A 17,925-nucleotide genomic window follows, 5' to 3' on the forward strand; every position below is an offset into this window, starting at 1 on the left:
TGCTGCCTCCCAGGGTATATACTAGCAGGAAGATGAATCAGAAGTGGAGGAACTCAGACTTGATCAAGACACCTGATAGAGCACATGGCACCCAAAGCCACATCCTAACTTCTGTGTCAAATGCCTACCCCTATCCTTTTGAATAATTTACAGATTTTTACGTCTCTAACTTCTGCTGATTTCTTTGGCTCAAGGATTTGATGTTATCTGCTTCTAAAATGTCAAGTCTAGCTCTTGGGTGTTGGGTTCTGCCATCTGTTAGCCTAATACTGATGTGATGTTAGAACATTTTCTGGTCTCCATCCATTGCAGAGGCTGCTGTGTGACCTCTGCATGCTGGGTGCTATGGTTAAAACAGGTCCAGGATGCTAGAGAATGAAATGCTCCTTGATATCTGCCCACCTTTGCTTTTGCTTGTACTGCAATTGTGTTATTTACAGTTTTTCCTTCCAAACATGTGCCATGCATGACAAGAATCTGACAAACATGAGGATACTTCAAGCAGAAAACGGAATTAAAAAGATGCTTATTGCTACAAAATTTTGAAGTGAATTATCCTTTTAAAAAGGTACTCAGATATAGGATGAGGGTGTCTCAGGTGCTATCTTAACACCATGCTCTAAGGCTGACCGATTCTTAGTATACTAAATTAGCAGCTTTAGCAATCAACTTACAATGGGATCTCTGTATTTTACAATGTTTGAGACCCTAACATGAATTTAGTAATTTTTCCTTGATTTTTCCAATGTGTAAAACACACACAGATACAGCACAGTTACTGTGTGCTGCAAGCACTGCACATAAAGGTCATTTCATCCTCATGGTCACTGGATGGCCACACTCATACTGACATATGGGAACACACTAGGAGCACTGTTTAAAGGAGCCACGAGAGTCATGGCTGTACCCAGGATTCCATCCATCCTCACTGCATTCGATGTATTTGCTGTTTTCTGCTGTTCCTGCTAAGGCTATTGTAGAATACTAAAGTAATTCGCAGAACCTTTGGGGTGAGAGGGGAATGTCGGCACAGGTATTTGCTAAATCTGGAATAAAACAGAACAGCTGATTAACTGTTACTTTCACTGGCAGAATGTGCCACGTTGACAGCCACTTACTGGGCTGGAAACATGAGGCCATACAACTTTCCAAAGGGAGGGGGACTGTGAATGGCCCCAAGTGTGCCTGGGGAGGCTGCATGCTATGACTCTTGAGAAATAATTATTGCATTAAAAGGGCATGTAGAATATTTTCCAGATTTCCTAACCATACAGGCTTCACCCCAGCTTTGGCTGCAGACCTCAAAATGTGTGGTTTGGCCATGAATGTGGAATCAATATTTTTCTCTACCACCCTGTGCTTCCCTTCCTGCTTCCAAAGTCTGTTCTGTGATTTGCTAGGAAGCTAATCATTTCAGTTGGTAAATCTGTCAGAGAAACCCAGAGGCAATAATTTTGTAATTACTGTTGTGAGGGTCTCCAATATTGCGGCACTCAACAGCAGTGTTGGATTTGGGAATGTAAACGTTGCATGGTGGTTCCCTGGGAGGTTTTGGAGAAGACCCTTTATCATCCTGCACAGGCAGACTGCCTACCTGCCAGGCCAGCCCAGGTGGCACCTCAGATGTCTTTGAGGAGTACCAGGGCTAGAAACTGTGGTGGAGGCAAATTTACTCAACTGCATACTGTGCCTCCCCTTCCCAGGACATGCCTAAACACTAGGGGCCATGGCAACATATGAGCCTATGTAGAGGCACCATGCTCAAGAAACTTTTATTAATGGAAAAGTGCCCAGGCAGGAAGATTTACTTGAGTTTCCCTTAAAAACAGGGCAGCTTTAAAGCTCCACACAAGGCACTGATCCAATTAATAAAAGCATTAAGCACAGTGGCTGGTTTTGCAAAATTCTTTGAAAGGCCTAGGATGAAGGAACTTTGGAAAGAGTGGATCAGTGTAACTACCTTCTGTTGCTTTTGGTGGTGGTGTTCCATTCCAGTTAGTTTTTTGGGGGGTGAACAGGGAGGGGTTTCTCACCATACTACTACACAACCATCCTGTGCTCCTGGAGACAGTAATTTATTCACAAAAGAAACGCACATCCAAGTGTATTAATAACCAACATTTTTGCTTTTATTAGAGCTGATACAGTTGTGAAAACTGTACATTATACATTTTGGTTTCAGGATTATAAATAAAGGAACCCACAGGTAGGGAGTTCTTTTTTCACAGCAAGAAATTTTAAATAAACAAAGTCATGTTTTATTAAGTACATTGGCAGACTTCAGGTGCTGTCCAAAATGTAGAGTACAGTATAACAATCCATTAGAAAGAGCCTTCATGTAAAATACAGCTGTGCACATTTTAGAAAAATACCAACAATTTGAGCTTTGTTTTAAAAAAGCTTATAAATCATACATATATTTATAAATGGAACCAACATGCTCACTTTATAAACATATCCTGTAGTTATCTATTACCCATTATTTCCAAAGCATTACATGTTTTAAATAAACATTAATGAGATTAAATAGTTTATTTTCTTTAAAAAAAAATCAGCTTTCCCAGCATAAGAAGCTAAAGGGGTTAGGCAGGAGCCGTGAGGACTGAGACAGACATGGGAACTGAAAGGTTTGTTCTTGGGTAAAAATGTACTTCCTAAATTGGAAAGTCAAAGCAAAATGTAAAAAACAAATACGAGGTGTAATTTTTCATTTGCTCTTTCTGCCGCCTTCTGTATTCCATATTGGTCACACCCAGGATTCACAACATACTGCATTTCTGCGAGAAACGTCACTGGGTTACTACCTCGCAGGTGACAAAGCCTCCAGCCCACACCTGTGCTAACGTGGGCATCATGTGAGCTGTCTCCTCTGTATTGAGAAGGCAGCTAATAAGGTAAAAAGAATCGGATTACACCATGCAAGTGACAACAGCATTTAGGAACAGCTCCCCCTCTGAAATGTAATGTCTTACAGAGATTTAACAGATACCCCTTCTCCCCTGATTTCTTTAAATAGTTTCTTTTATAAAGACCCTGTAGTTTCTCTAGGTAAGCATGCTTCTGAATAATAAAGGCTAAATTATAAAACACCAAAAAAAAACCCCTTCAGAATATGTCAGAACAAAAGACTGCAAAAGACAAATATTTAAAATAAAAATGTCTATGCCTTTAAAATTTGAAATGAAATTACAAAAGGACTTCGAAAAACATGAAAGGCAGAAAACCAAAAAGCAATGATTTCACAAAGCTCTATGCGCTACCTGAATGTATTCAACAAAAACTGAAGTTGGAAACAAGAACAGTTATTAATAGCATCTTGCTTAACTTTGATGGGAATTAACATAGCCTCTGACCAGATTTTATTTGGTTGTAAAGTACGTCAGCAATGAAACTGAATCCTCTGAGCACTGACTACTGCAGTCCATGCAACATTTTGACTGGACTTCTTACGAGTTCTGTTGTTTCTCAGCTTTGAAAATTTAGCACCTCCTAAGTGCATCAGTAATTCACCTCAGGTTTAAACAACTAAAATTATTTCTTTGGAAGGTATGATGCCTTCAAGTTGCTAAATTTTAAAGAGAAATAGCCTCCGATAGGTTTAGGAAGAACACATGACATGAGACATGATATACTGCTATCCAAGACAACACGTAGTCACTAACATCTTGTTGTTCTTTTCCTTGAGATGCGACATGTGTGTTTCATTGGGCCAGGACCGCAGGTGGTGCGATGATTATTCATCAGATTTAAATCAACAGCAAAAATACGAACAGAGTCGTGCACAAGCAAACGAAACGTTCTCTCCCAGAACATTCCACAAGATGTTAGAGCAGCAGGTCATGGCATAAGACTGGTGAGTGATGCTGCTACCTATTTCTTCTAATGAGATAGGAGTGAATGTTGGAACCACGGCCACAGCAACACAATCCTCCGGCCGCATTCCTCCGGCAGTCGTTTCCCCAGCTCCCTACTAAAAACGTCAGATGGTAAAATAGTAAGGCAGCTGTTGACTTCCATCAAAAAAAAAAAATGCAGCTCCATACATTTCCAGTTTAGTCACACTCTGCTAAGACAGATGGAGTAGCCAATGCCAAGAACATCGCTGGATGAGGCTGCTTCAGCAGATTTTAAAAAAGAATTATTATTATGTTTTGCTCTCCAAAATGGCTGCGTGCTTCAGCTCCCAGAGGACCCCAGGGGAAATGGACAGGTCCCCTGGCTGAATTTTCCAAGTTTCATCTCTCTGGCGATCCCATTCTAATTCCAAGCCTCCTTCCCTGTGTCTGAGTCTGCCTGGGGTGTGCCATTTAAAGGGCTGGCGACAGCACGGCAGGGAACTGTGGGCTACCACCACTAGTTGTCATGACTGCACTGAAGGGTCAAAACAGTTAGACATTAAGTAACTATGTTGAATCACATTCAGGCACAGCCAAAATTAAAGTGAAGGACAATATGTCATTGTTAAAAAAGACTGAATTCAAATACGAATAAATAATTTGACAGTGATGTGATACAGAAATTAAGGTTGTCCTTACCTTTCCTAATTTCGATCAGGTTAGAAAGTGAACAAAAAGAATGGCCAGGCCTATATTCAACAGCATGACGAGGACAATCATGACTGAATTAGGGCCCTGGAAGGGGAAGGGAAAATAAAGTAAGCATCACTTTCCATGAGAACATCAACAGGTTACCAAAACTGATGTACAGAAACATTAAGAAAACCAGCCTGGCTGTGGCAAGGCAGGCGTGAGTGACAATAGCAGTTTGGAAAGGTACAAGCTACAAATACCAATGTAATGTTTAGATGAAACCATGCCTGAACTTGCAGTTAAAAATGAGTCCTGCCCTGACTCAGGGTAAAATGTTGACAATAAGCCTTTCCATTTGCCCCAGAACAAGGGGATCATGATTCAGTGAAGGCGTCTGGCCTCATGACCCTGCTTGGAACCAATGAGGAGTAGAGTCACATTTTGCTGTTAGGATGTTAGCCCCTCATCGAAGGGAACTGGGACAGAACAGTGACATGCAGCCTCCAAGGGAAAATTCAGAATGTGATCTGCTGATCCTCTCTCCTGGATGGTACTGTTTTTAAAGTAAAAGCGAGATGGGGAAGCCGAATACTTTCAGCAGTTATTTCACGGGTATAGCATTCGTCACAACCACAGCATCTCAAAAAGCATATTAAATAAACTACAGAATGAATCCTATTTTGATCAACATCACTCGGCCAAATACCAGCTAGCCCAAAGTTCACAAGCCTACTGGACCTGTGGCTCAAATGACACATCTTTTCAGATCCAGCCCAAGCAGAAATCGCCTTTGTAAAGAGATAAAATTTTGGTATTTATCAGCAAGAGTGCCTAAGTCTTACATAGCCTTCAAAGTGTTCTAGATTGGTTTTAAAGCCAGGCAGTGGGCTAAACCTAAGCAGATTACTTCTTGTTTGCTTCTTCCATGTGACTACCACTTCCATTTCGCAGGGCCTCAAGAGTGTATTGCCCAAGGTTACTCCAACAATATTATCAAATCAGAATCAGACCTTGCTCCATTTCAGAAGCTCCTGGCAGTTTTCTCTCGATTCCTGCTGAAGCCACGGGCCATCCTCAGTTTAAAAACAATTTTCAATAGACGTCTTTAAAATGTTTTCATCTACACTTGGGAAATTTCCATTAATAACAACCAGCTGGTGCTTTAGAACAGCTATGTTCTAAGTTAAAAAAAAATTAATAGGAGATGCCTAACTCATGCAACTCCTCAATTATGGCTAACTTAAAACACAAATACTGTAGGAAGTTATAATTCAGAAATTGATGATCTCTCAAAATCACAATTGATATTAAAGATATGCCCTTATCATGCCATGTTGATTAGATTTTGTTTATGTGTTAAGCATTTGGTATTGTTTGAACTCTTTCAGACCAGTGAATTTCATTCATAATTCTCAAGGTTAATTTAGTGATATGAAAGATGAGAAACAGTATACGGGATCAGAACAATACAGTGTGGAGTTCAATGTCTTATGCTGGACCCATGAAAAGCAAAAGACAGGTGCCTTCAACCAACCTCATTTAACTTGCAGTACATAAATTCATGGAATCTGATTAGGATCTATCTCTTTCAAACTGGTTGGTTCAAACAATACCAAATGCTTATTATATCCTCTTGGGTTACATCTATCTTTCTTTTTCCAGTTTTGGCCTCTCTCATTGTACTGGTAATTCTGGAGTCCATGAATAATGAATGAATGCTTTATCCAGAATGAAAAAAATGCTTTCTATTGACCACATCCATATATCTATTTATCATACCCTGTAGTTCGATCAACAAAGCTACTTTAGCAGACGACTCAGTGCAGAAGAGAGTAAACCAGCCATGAAAAGTTAAGCAGTAGCCAGGTAAACAACACAATGTGAGTTGCTATGTTTAATGGGCTTCTATCTAGCCAGGACCTCTGGGTTCTTCAGACACCTGGGCAGAGTGCAGGGTCAAAAGCTTTAAGGTGAAGACTAATAAATATCCTGCAGTGGCGAGTTGTGGCTTAAAATAGCAAAACGAAAAAAAAAAATCAGTCTTGCTTCAAGACTGACTGAGACAGGTGTAACAGGAGAGGCTGTTGCGAGGCTAAGTATTCTTACAAGGTCTTGAAAAGAGGAAACTTTCAGGTGGCTAGAAAACTAATCTTTTGTTGTCAATGAGACTAATCCGCAACTGTTAAGACTTTTTGCTAGAGTTTTGTGTCTGAAACGCGACTGTATTTAACCTACAGTCTAGAAAAGAACAAGGTTTAATTTAGCATTAATAAAACCGTTTAGCTGAAATACTGTTTCTGGCTCTTACTAGGGTGGCCATGTTGCAAAGCCTTACTAAAATTTGGGGGTCAGTACTGTTGTGCAGGGGCACATGGAGGAGTGGCTTGTGATGCTGGCATCCCATATTAGAGTACCAGTTCAAGTTCTGGCTGCTCTGCTTCCAATTCAGTTCCCTGCTAGTGTACCTGGGAAGCTGACCCAAGTGTTTGTGTACCTGCCGCTCACCCAGGAGACCAAGATAGAGTTCCAGGCTTCTGGATTTGGCAAAAACCAGCTTCAGTCACTGCAGCTATTTAGGGAGTGAACCAGTCAGTTGGTTCACTGGGCCAGGAGTCAGGTGCTTCATCCACGTGGGAGCAGGGGCCCAAGTACTGGGGCCATCTTCCACTGCTTTCCCAGGCCAGTAGTTGGCAAAAGGGGAGGGTCCAGAGCAGAAGTGGAGCAGATAGGACTTGAATTGGCACAACACACATGGGATGCCAGCACTGCAGGCAGTAGCTTTACCTGTTCCACCAGAATGCTGGCATCTTTCATAAACTTTTGGGGGCCACCAGATTTGTATGTGAGATCTTATTAACCTGTAGATATATTCAAGGCCTTCAAGTTCTTGAAAAATGTAAATATCCTTTAGCTTCCATTTTTCCAAAAGCTTTTTGAAGCAACCTGCACATGCTAAGTCAGAGGAGAAGCAAATTTAAGTCATTATGTTTTGAAAACCATTTGTTGGAGCCAGTGTTGTGGTGTAGAAGTAAGGCTGCCACCTACGATGTCAGCCTCCCATATGGGTGCCAGTTCAAGTCCCAGCTGCTCTACTTCTGATCCAGCTCTCTACTAATGTGCCTGGGAAATCAGTGGGGGCATGGCCAAAGCGCTTGGACTCTAGTCAGCTACATGGGCGATCAGAAAGAAATTCCTGGCTTCTTAGACCTGTCCCATCCTGAGCTAATGTGGCCATCTGGGGAATGAGCCAGAGGATGGGAGATCTTTCAAACACTTTTTAAAATTCATGTATTTGAAACAGTTAATCTCCATGGAGGCTGAGTTTCAGGAAAAAATCAAACTATATCAATTTCCTTTCTAAAACACTGATAATTTGGGAGAGAAAACAACCCAATCAATCAGTGTTTTATAGATAAATTAACAAAATAATAAATTTCAAGCATAATTAAAAGGTGTTTTGACTGTTTAGTTTTATGAATGGAAACTTATGTTTGAATTTATTCTTTTTCAAATAACCTATACCATTATGCATATAGAAGGAAACTTCTGCAGCTATCAGAACTGTCAGAGGTTGCCATGAAAAAGCCATCACAGGGGCTCGGTGGCATGGCCTAGCAGCTAAAGTCCTCGCCTTGAGTGCGCCGAGATCCCATATGGGCACCGGTTCTAATCCTGGCAGCTCCACTTCCTATTCAGCTCCCTGCTTGTGGCCTGTGAAAGCAGTTGAGGACGGCCCAATGCTTTGGGATCCTGCACCCGTGTGGGAGACCTGGAGGAGGTTCGAGGTTCCTGGCTCCTGGCTCTGGATCGGCACAGCAGTGGCCGTTGCGGCTCACTTGGGGAGTGAATCATCGGATGGAAGATCTTCCTCTCTGTCTCCCCTCCTCTCTGTATAAATGACTTTGCAATAAAAACAAATAAATTAGCAAACCTGTGATGTTTTTTTTTTTAAAGTGTGATGCCTGCCTGCCTATGTTAGCCAAGTCTTACCTATCTGAAGACTGTTTAAGGTGGGTTACTGAAACAGGAACTACTGCCTCAAGGTACCACTGGGTTATGCTCTTCTCTGCACAGCTCTGGGATCCCAGAGTTAGGCTGGCTGTCATCAAGCGGCCCAGTCACTCCCTACTGCTCCTTGACAGAATCTAAGGGAGGGAAGAAACAGAACACACAATGTGCAAGACTTACTGAATTGGCTTCTTTTTCCATGGAAGGGTATGAATCATTCCTTGGATTCTTTGGTATAGCAAGTTCAGACTTCTTAGCTTTTGGCTCAGCTTTGCTTTCTTTGGCAACTTGTTTTGTCACAGATTTAGGGGGATTCCACTTGTTAGGTGATGGCTTGTGCACCAGTGCTGAGGAAGACTGGCTCGAACCACCCTCATCCTCTGCGTCTTCAGGAGGGTGCTGGGGGGCGTTCAGCTTCACATAGTAGCCGTGATACTGAGAATGCAATTCCCCATTACTGGGGTTGGGGACATGGTGGCGGCCAGAGTACTTGGGCTGGGGCACGATGGCTCCTACCTCCTTTGTGGGAGCCTTTGACATCAAGGGCTTATTGACAACGGCTGGCACCTGCTCTTCAGCCACACTCCTTTTATCTTGACTGAGTCTCACCCCTGGGCCGGGGTTCTGCTTCTTCATAGGTTTTGGGGGGGAAGGCTGCGGAGAGTGGCTGTGTTTGGGACTTGCCTCAGGAGACCTTGGCGGGGTGGTGCCTTTGCGATAGAAGTGAGGAGATTCCTTTGGTGTAGGTGGATTTGCTGGTACCTTTTCCTCAGGGTTTTCTTTAGCATCTACACCTTCCTGAAGTCTCTGTTTGATGTAATCAGGGCCTGCAAAATAAAATTCAGAAGGTGATACAAATAAGGTATACAAGAAATAATACCTAAGGAGAGAGAGTTGCCAATTATGCCAAGTTGACCAGGGCATATGGCATACCTGTTACAGAATCACACTATACCCCATAACTGTCATGCGTCTACTAAAACTTTTTGGAAAAGGTATAAAAGAGTATGTTTTTGCTAAGTTGGTTTATCACTTTTTTCCTTTAATATATTTGTAAGGTTTTGACTAAGAATGGGCACATTTAATCCTCCACAGCATCACTGAAAAGGCACTTTTAAGAGACTGCATATACCACTACTTATACTGTTTTGATAGCTCTAAAAGATAGGCAGTTCTAACTTCCCTACCAATGCAACTGTCCCACCTACTTACAGAACATTGACATGAAATCCGGGTTGACAGTGCAATGTTCATCACACTGTAATTAGCTCATATAATACACAAGAAAGCATACCTTTACAAATTACAAATTGACTAACCTGCATTTGAAAAGTTAATGAGGTCGGAGAACACCTTGTTGATCACAGTTTTAACAATCCTTGGCCAAGCGATCGTTCACATTTTCTAGCCACGAACGATTTGTGCTGCTTAGGTTTCACTCTACGAAACCACTTCCATGGAGTCCATGCACAGCTGCGAAAGCCTGGGTGCTCTGAAGGCACTGATATTGAGACAGGCAGTTTCTCTGGCTCTGTATTCTCAGGATAGCCTGCCTCTCTTGTTTATACAGTTCAGGATTAGCTAATAACAATGATGTGTTTCTATAAATGGAAGACTTTTCATCTTTTAAAGTGCATGGCCCAGGTGCATCATGACTACACAAGCAGCGAGCTGTAAAGAGACAGCATGCGCATGGGAAGATGACCCAGGCCATGGGCTTATGGAGGCCTGTGGCTCAGGAGGGTATGGTGTGGGACCTGAGGCAGTGTGCCCGCCTAGGCATACCAGCTCCTCTCCAGTCATCAAGACACACACATACCAACGGGGGCTCCCACTCCATCAGCCACGGCTCATCAAAAGGGGGAATTCAAGGTCACACACAGAGTAGCTGGTGGGAGGTGCTCTGAACATAATCCTTTAGGTGTGCAGGGGAGAAACCATCCTACCAGCTGCTTACATAGTGGACCAGCTGGAACTGGTCCTTCCTGGCTCCAATGCCACCTCTCACAAACTAACAGTATTTACAGAGAGGTTGAAAATTGGTTGTCTTTGACTCTTACAAACACATTGCACATTTACAGCCTTGGTTGCTCTTCCCCTGGTGATCCAAGTATTAAGGTATTGTAATGGGGCTGCTATTTCTTTTTCAGAGTACTTCTCAGTACCTAGAGCCTAACCCAAATTTTAGGCAGCAGGCATTGGTTACACCTGCAAAACCCAACAGTCCCAGAGCTCCTGAGTAGCCTTTCAGATAAAATGAACCTCAACATCCAAGACAATATCTAAGCCAGAAAGGGGAGGTTCTGAAGAGCAGCTCTTGCAGGCTGAGGTTAAGCTCAGTGTCCCGAACATGCCAGCACCGTCACAATTTCCCTCCTCCAAATGATGAATCCGTGACGTGGACTCAGGTTTCCCCAGTCTGTCAAGGCTGCATGCCAACAATGGAGATTTCCTTGCTAAGCTTGGTAAATGCTCCATTTTTAAAGCTGGCAACTTCCTTTTGAATCCTCCATTAAAAGAGGGCAGTGACAAGTCTTGGCCCACTGAGATATTTAACTGGAAGAGGATTGAAAAAGGGTGACTGACCATTCAAAGGCTGACACCTTTCTCTTTTCTGAATCCTTTGCTGGTGTATGTGACCAGACATGACACTGACAAACAGCATCACAACCACAAGAAAGTTAGGTTCCTCCATCAGCCGACTTGCCTCTACTTCTGAACCTTTTACTTCTAACAGTCATTTGGGTATTTATAACATCATTTATAGCCATTTGGCTATTGAAAATATTCATGGGCCACACAAAATGATCAACTAAAAAATTAGCCTGCTATTATAGATTCATTAAATTTTGACTCATTCCTGATGTTGGCTTGGCAGGACTAGACCAAATGATTTCACCGGCTGGATGTTCCCCACCCCTGCCATAAAGTCATTTATGCTGGATTCTCAAAGAGAAGCCCATTGTTAAAGCCTTCTTCAGAAAAACAACAAATGGCCAATCCTTTAAGAAATATCACTAGCCATCAGGGAAAAGCACAAAGCCACAATGAAACATCACCTTCACTCCTGTCAGAATGGCTAACACCCAAAACAGACACAGTCATAGATGCTGGTGAGGATGCTGTATGCAGTGCTGGTGGGAAAGTAAATTAGGGCAGCCACTGTGAGAAACCGCATGGAGGTTCCTTAAACAGCTAGAACTGGAACCGCCATAAGATCCCACAATCTCACAATCTCTGTTTTTTTTTTGCCCAGGAGACATGAACTCTATCAAAGAGATACCTGTACCATCAAGTTCCTAGCAGCGCTGTTTATCACAGCCAAGCTATGGAATCAACCAAGGTGTCCATCACCATATGAATGAAGACAATGTAGAATATAACACAACAGAATACTACTCGGCTATAAAAAAGTAAAATCTTGTCATTTGCAGCAAGATAGGTGGAATTAGAGGACATCACAATGAGTGAAATCACCTAGACACAGAGACAAATACAACAGATTCTCCCTTGATTTTTCAAGTGAAAGTTTAAAAAACAACAGCCAAACAACTCAATTTGAACATAGAATGCGGATTACTAGAGGCGTGAGAGGTATAACTTTTTGAATTGAAAAAAAAATACGGGATTTGGAATATGGCTGATTAACTATGACAAAGATACTAACATGGGATGCTAACGTGGGGTACCAGGAAACTCTCTGTTTTACTATCTCACAATTTTTGAATTGTAAATTTAAAACGATTTGGAAGTAAAGTGCTAAGAAAGCTGTCTCCTCTTCTGTGATCAAGTATTTCTTGGAGGCTGGTGCAGTGTGAGTTGCTTGCACACTTTCTCCTCACTCCTCCATGCACGTTTCACTGTTGCTGGTTTATCTGTGCTCCATCATTACTCAATTTTATAGCAGTACTGAACTACCCGGCTAGGTATGGCAGTGCATGTACTCTGCAAGGACGATTAAAATAGTTAAGACTCTTGAGTTCACAGGGTCTAAAGTACACCATACTGAGTTGATCATACAGAGTACTTGTACTGTTGATTGAATGGATTGGCATGAAAGTTCCCTCCCCCGCACCCAAATGCCGATCTGAAGAGCAAAGTACATTAAAGTGATTGTTTCACTTAAATACATATATAGGAAAGTGTGTAATGAACTAACAGACTCTGCCAACTTTTAGTTATACCTTAGGGTAGCAGGGAAAGGCCATGAGTGCCTGAGTCCCAAGAAATAAAGCTGTGCTAAAGCCTGTGTGTTTCTGAAGATGTGAGGCGGATGGTGCGGATGGTGCCGCTTAAACACCTCTGATGCACCCTGCTGCCTTTGCATCCCACCCGCAGCTGCTGCAGAAATGGGAGTTGCTTTGATAGATTCCAACAAGCATGACAGTTGCACCCAAACTTATAAGGAGACCATTTCTTAGGGGGGACCCTAGCAGTTCAATTATAGCAGGACCATGAAAAAGCTTTCTGATGACAGTATGTATGGGGGTTGCTGGTATTTGAAAAAAAAAATGCAAAGGCTATAATGCTTAAAAAATAAAACATTTTCAACTGCTTTTTGTAAACAGTTGAAAGAGTGGCTCCCTCTCCACTGAAACTAGCATGAATAGGCGAAGTTGAGAATAATTTGCTAGTGGAGGAGTTTGTATTAATGGATTTACAAAGTTAAATTTTGGTTTCCATTGAATGTAGTTCTTTTATGCTTATTAACTCTCAAATACCAGCCCATTTATTTTAACCTCTAGAAATATAAAGTTATCACTACTTTTTGATTATGTATGCCACTCTCAAATTGTTTTGAGAGAGATACTTCAGAGAGAAGGTGGGAGTGGGTATGGATGGGTAAAAGTATACAAGCAAGGGTCCAGCGGCATGGCCTAGCAGCTAAAGTCCTCGCCTTGAACGCCCCAGGATCCCATATGGGCGCCGGTTCTAGTCCCAGCAGCTCCACTTCCCATCCAGCTCCCTGCTTGTGGCATGGGAAAGCCGTCGAGGACGGCCCAAAGCTTTGGGACCCTGCACCCGTGTGGGAGACCCGGAAGAGGTTCCTGGTTCCCGGCTTCGGATTGGCGCAGCACCGGCCCATTGTGGCTCACTTGGGGAGTGAAACATCGGATGGAAAATCTTCCTCTGTCTCTCCTCCTCTCTGTATATCTGGCTTTCCAATAGTAATAAAATCTTAAAAAAAAAAAAAAAAAGAGTATACAAGCAAGAGAAGGCAACCCCATTTGCTGTTCCCCATTTGCAAACTATCAGCCTGAAGTTGGGAACTCAAACTAGGACTCCTATGTGGTTGGCAGATTCAGTTACTTGAGCCATCCCCACTACTTCCCAGGACTCAAATTAATAGGAAAAAGCTGGAACTGGGAACAGAGCAGGGACTCAAACCCAGGCATTCCAATAGGTGACAATACACGAAGCAGGTGTCTCAACCACAAGGCTAAATGCCTGCCTCTTGTGCCCACTCTGTCAAGATACGCTCTTCTTTTATAGTTGCCTAGACTGAACTAGAGGGCTTCTGATGACACTCAAAACCTGTGAAAACTACGGGGTATTAACAGTTGAAGCAGTGACTCCTACACTGACTATCAGACGCATCTGGGGTATTGTTCTGAGAGGTTTTCACACAAGAGGTACAAAGCAAAGCCTGGAAATCTTCACGCCCAACAAACGTTCCCAGTGAGTCTAGCGGACCTAGTCACAGGGGTGTGAGAGTGCAGTGGTCAGGTGGTGACGAAACATGGACCTGATGCCAGCCTTACCTGAGGACATGCAGCTGGAAGTGGTTCTGAGCAGGCGCAGGCACATGCCGGCTGAGCAGCCCAAGAGCACACAGAGCCAGATTCTCTTGAGCAAGAGTCAGTACTCTTTAACATAAAGCAGAGGACAGAAGTGCTTCCTGGATGGTTCTCTCTCAGAGGGCATGCACTGTGCTTGCTACTTATTCCACATAGCGACATGTGGCACTGTTGCAGTGCCAGTGACATGAAGCTGGTGAGATGCAGCAGTTTCTAAAACAGTCTGGCCAGAACACTGCCAGGGAGAGAACTGTGACAAGTGAGTGGAGCTGCTGCAGCAGGGACTTCCCTGTGTTTTACAGACGCTATCTCGGACTCCTCAAAGGTTTTTTTCCCCCTTTGGGGATTTACTTTGGAAAGAAGCCTATGAGGTACACAGTATGGAATGGCCACATTCGGTACTGTCAGCCACCAGTGATGCATCACTGTTGGCATGGAGGCTCTGGACAGAGAATGGCAGATGACACCAGTGGGGTATCCAGTTTTACAGAGTAAGCCTCAGTGAGCTGGCTATGGGTAAAAAGGCAACATGAAGATACCCTCCTGTCCCCCAACAATGCCTACTAGGACAGTGCTGACACCAAATGCTTTGTAGTGACAGTGGGAATCATTCACACAAAGTAGACTTTGTTGCTGCAGTGCCAACCTGTGGAAGGACCAGACTGAAAGATTCTAGAGTGATTGCAGGGGCAGGAGTTTGACCTTGTGGTTGACACGCTGCCTAGGATGCCTGGGCTTGGTGCCTGACTCTGGCTCCTGCTAACACAGGCCTCGGGAAGCAGTGGGAGACCTGGGCTGTGTTCTTGGATCCCAGTTCTGGCTCAGCTCTTATGGGCATTTGGGGAGTAAACCAGCAGATGAAAGATCTTGTTCTGCCTCATATGCATGTTTAAAAAAAAATGAAAAGGATGACCTAAATCTCTGTGGGATAACTTTTGGGATCTATATGGAGAGAATATGGCTATTACAATTTCTGAGACCAAAGCCTATAGCAAGGGATGTGCAGCTCCTCATACCTGGTTGGCATTCAATTCACATTTGTGCAAATAGATATATCTCAATAGATAAGTGGCAAGATTAATTAGCAAAGACATGAACTACTAACTTCATGCCAACCAGTGTATTCTTTAGTTTCCATTTATTTATGAGAAAAATGTATTCAGAATTTTGGGTTTGGAAGGTGAGTCTGCAAGTCCTCCATTCCTGGATGCTTCCCTTTCCTTAACCAAAAATAGTGCCAACTAATGATAGGTGCAGACGATTATGTAATGAGGATGTGAGTGCTTTAATTCTAAAGACTCCTAACTCATGCCAGACATCCAAGCTTAGTTAGTATTGTTTTCTAATTTTCCTAACATTGTTTCCTAATTTCCTTTCATTTTAACTAACCCAAGAAACTATATATGTGTCAGCTTTAGGAGGGTAATTAAAGTTCATGGAAAGTGCAGATAAACGTATTTTGGTGCAGAACAGTTTTGAAACCCATGCATATAAGGGGCCTGTGAAAAAGTTCATGGAAAATGTCCACTATAACATGCATGGGGCCCAGCACGATGGCCCAATGGCTAAATCCTTGCCTTGCCAGCACTGGGATCCCATATGGGCGTGGTTTGTGTCCTGGCTGCTCCACTTCCCATCCAGGTCTCTGCTTGTGGCCTGGGAAATAAGTAGAGGACTCTGCCTTGGGACTCTGGACCTGCATGGGAGACTTGGAAGGCTCTGGCTGTTGTGGCCATTTGGAGAGTGAACTAGCAGATGGGAGATCTTTCTGTCTCCCCTTTCTATATATTTGCCTTTACAATTAAAAAAATCTTACAAAACAAAACTATGCATGAATCTGAAACATTTTCTGGCAACAAAATTTTTTTCTTTAAAAAATCCAAAGCTTACTTATCTTTATTTCTTTGAAAGATAGAATAGAGGCAGGGTGAGCATGAGAGAGTGCATGTGGTCTTCCATCTCTGGGTTAATTCTTCAAATGCCTGCAATAGCCAGGCCTGGGCCAGGCTGCTGCTATAAGCCAGAACCTCGTCTGGATCTTCCTCGTGAGCCAACACTTGCTGCCTACCAGGGTGTGCATTCACAGGAAGGGGGAACAAAAGCAGAAGTGGAGGAAGGACTTGAACCCAAGGACTCCACTACAGGATGTAGGTGTTCTGAGTGGCAACTTAATCTTTGGTGATCCAATCCCCACCACTCAATACTGTTTTAACTCCATTTATACTAGCTTCTACAAGTATACAAGTATTCTACAAGTAGGCTAGGGAAGTGGGCTAACTCCCCAGAAGGCTCAAAGGAAATTCACCACATTCCAGGGTAGTCTGAATTGCTAACACGAGCCCAGATCACTGACAAACATTATGCCCTACTTAATATCATTGGGCATTATGGCCAAAACAAGTGTCTGGAGGGAAAGGGTATATTGAATGGTGGCACAAAGAGCCATGCATACAGTTTGCCGAGTGTTCCTCTCCCTGGGCCTCATTCCCTCTGCCTTTCTTGGTGAACATTTTTCAAAACTTTATCTTAGCCTTACTGGCCTGGGAATCTGATTGCATCAGTTTATGAATTAGAGTCATCTCATGGCTCACATTACTAACACAAGACAGATGTATAATACCAGAAGGCTGCAAGCAGTATAAATGTCTCCTAGGCCAGTGGACTCTCACTGACACCACAGTATATGCTCTTCCTACTGGCAGACCTCCAAGAAGAGCTCAACCAAAATTAGTGGTGAATGTGGAGCCAAGGCAAGGGGCAGGAGATGAATCAAGTATCTAATAGAATCAAACTGCTATATCCTCATGCATCAATTTCCTCAGTCAGGACAATCTTGCCAATAAAGCCATACACTGTTGGCTCTAGGGCCCTGCATCCTTCCCCGTGATGGCAATGTCCTTGCCAATGTGACTGCAATACTCCCAGCTTTTGGCTCAGGCTTATTCTCTGTGCAGTGTTTGAATGTACACTTCCAATGTTGGCCTTTCTGACTCAATTTCTGCATGTACTTCAAGGATTTTGTGGGGGAAAAAAAGAGATCATTTTATTTTTTGCAAAAAATAAAGCCTCCCCTAGTTTCTATGAATATGTATTTTCCATGAACTTTTTATACTTCTGTAGTGACCAGTCTTTCAGTGTTTCTCTTCAGCCAATCAGAGGTCTTGTGGTTCTGAGAGCAGTGCCATGGCTTAGGAGCACCTGACCTCCCTGTGCAGCCTACTGGGCTCATTTTCAAGTGTAACCCAGAGAGGAAGTATCCTTCAAAGTTCTTGGGGGTGATTCACTGTGCCACTCACACAGGTGAGAATTCTGTGCATGTACACAATTACTATATCCATGGTTGCCTATGTCCCCGTGTAGTCACTTTTGTAGAAGCTAACACTTTGAGTGATACAGCCATGGCACACGAACCACAGAATAATATAGCTTTGAACTAAAGGCACAAAATTTAACTTAGATGGTGAATACCCAACTCACTGCCAGCTCCTGAAAAAACAGGTAACTTATCACCAGAGTGTTAAAGTGTAAACTGAGAGAGACAACCATCTCCCCAGGGTTAACAACTTCTTGGCATGGGCACATGCATTCTA

General features: G+C 43.0%; 1 protein-coding gene across 5 annotated transcripts in view; it reads right to left on the reverse strand.

The window, feature by feature from the left end:
* Positions 1–2,106: 2,106 nt before the first annotated feature.
* The window catches only part of JPH1 (junctophilin 1), an 81,917-nt gene continuing 66,098 nt past the window's right edge, over positions 2,107–17,925 (reverse strand). Inside the window, exons 4-6 of one of the 5 annotated variants that reach the window (XM_036492278.2) lie at positions 8,718–9,364; positions 4,536–4,631; positions 2,107–3,970 (exon numbers count right to left, since the gene is read on the reverse strand). In XM_036492278.2, the coding sequence (XP_036348171.2) occupies positions 4,551–4,631; positions 8,718–9,364 (728 nt within the window). In that variant the 3' untranslated portion in view covers positions 2,107–3,970; positions 4,536–4,550. Of the gene's footprint in view, positions 4,632–8,717; positions 9,365–17,925 lie in introns of all 5 variants that reach the window. The other 4 variants (XM_004588057.2, XM_036492277.2, XM_004588056.2 and 1 more) reach the window with 4 other exon arrangements.

Source organism: Ochotona princeps, chromosome 9 (assembly GCF_030435755.1).
Source record: "Ochotona princeps isolate mOchPri1 chromosome 9, mOchPri1.hap1, whole genome shotgun sequence".
Lineage (NCBI taxonomy): Eukaryota > Metazoa > Chordata > Mammalia > Lagomorpha > Ochotonidae > Ochotona > Ochotona princeps.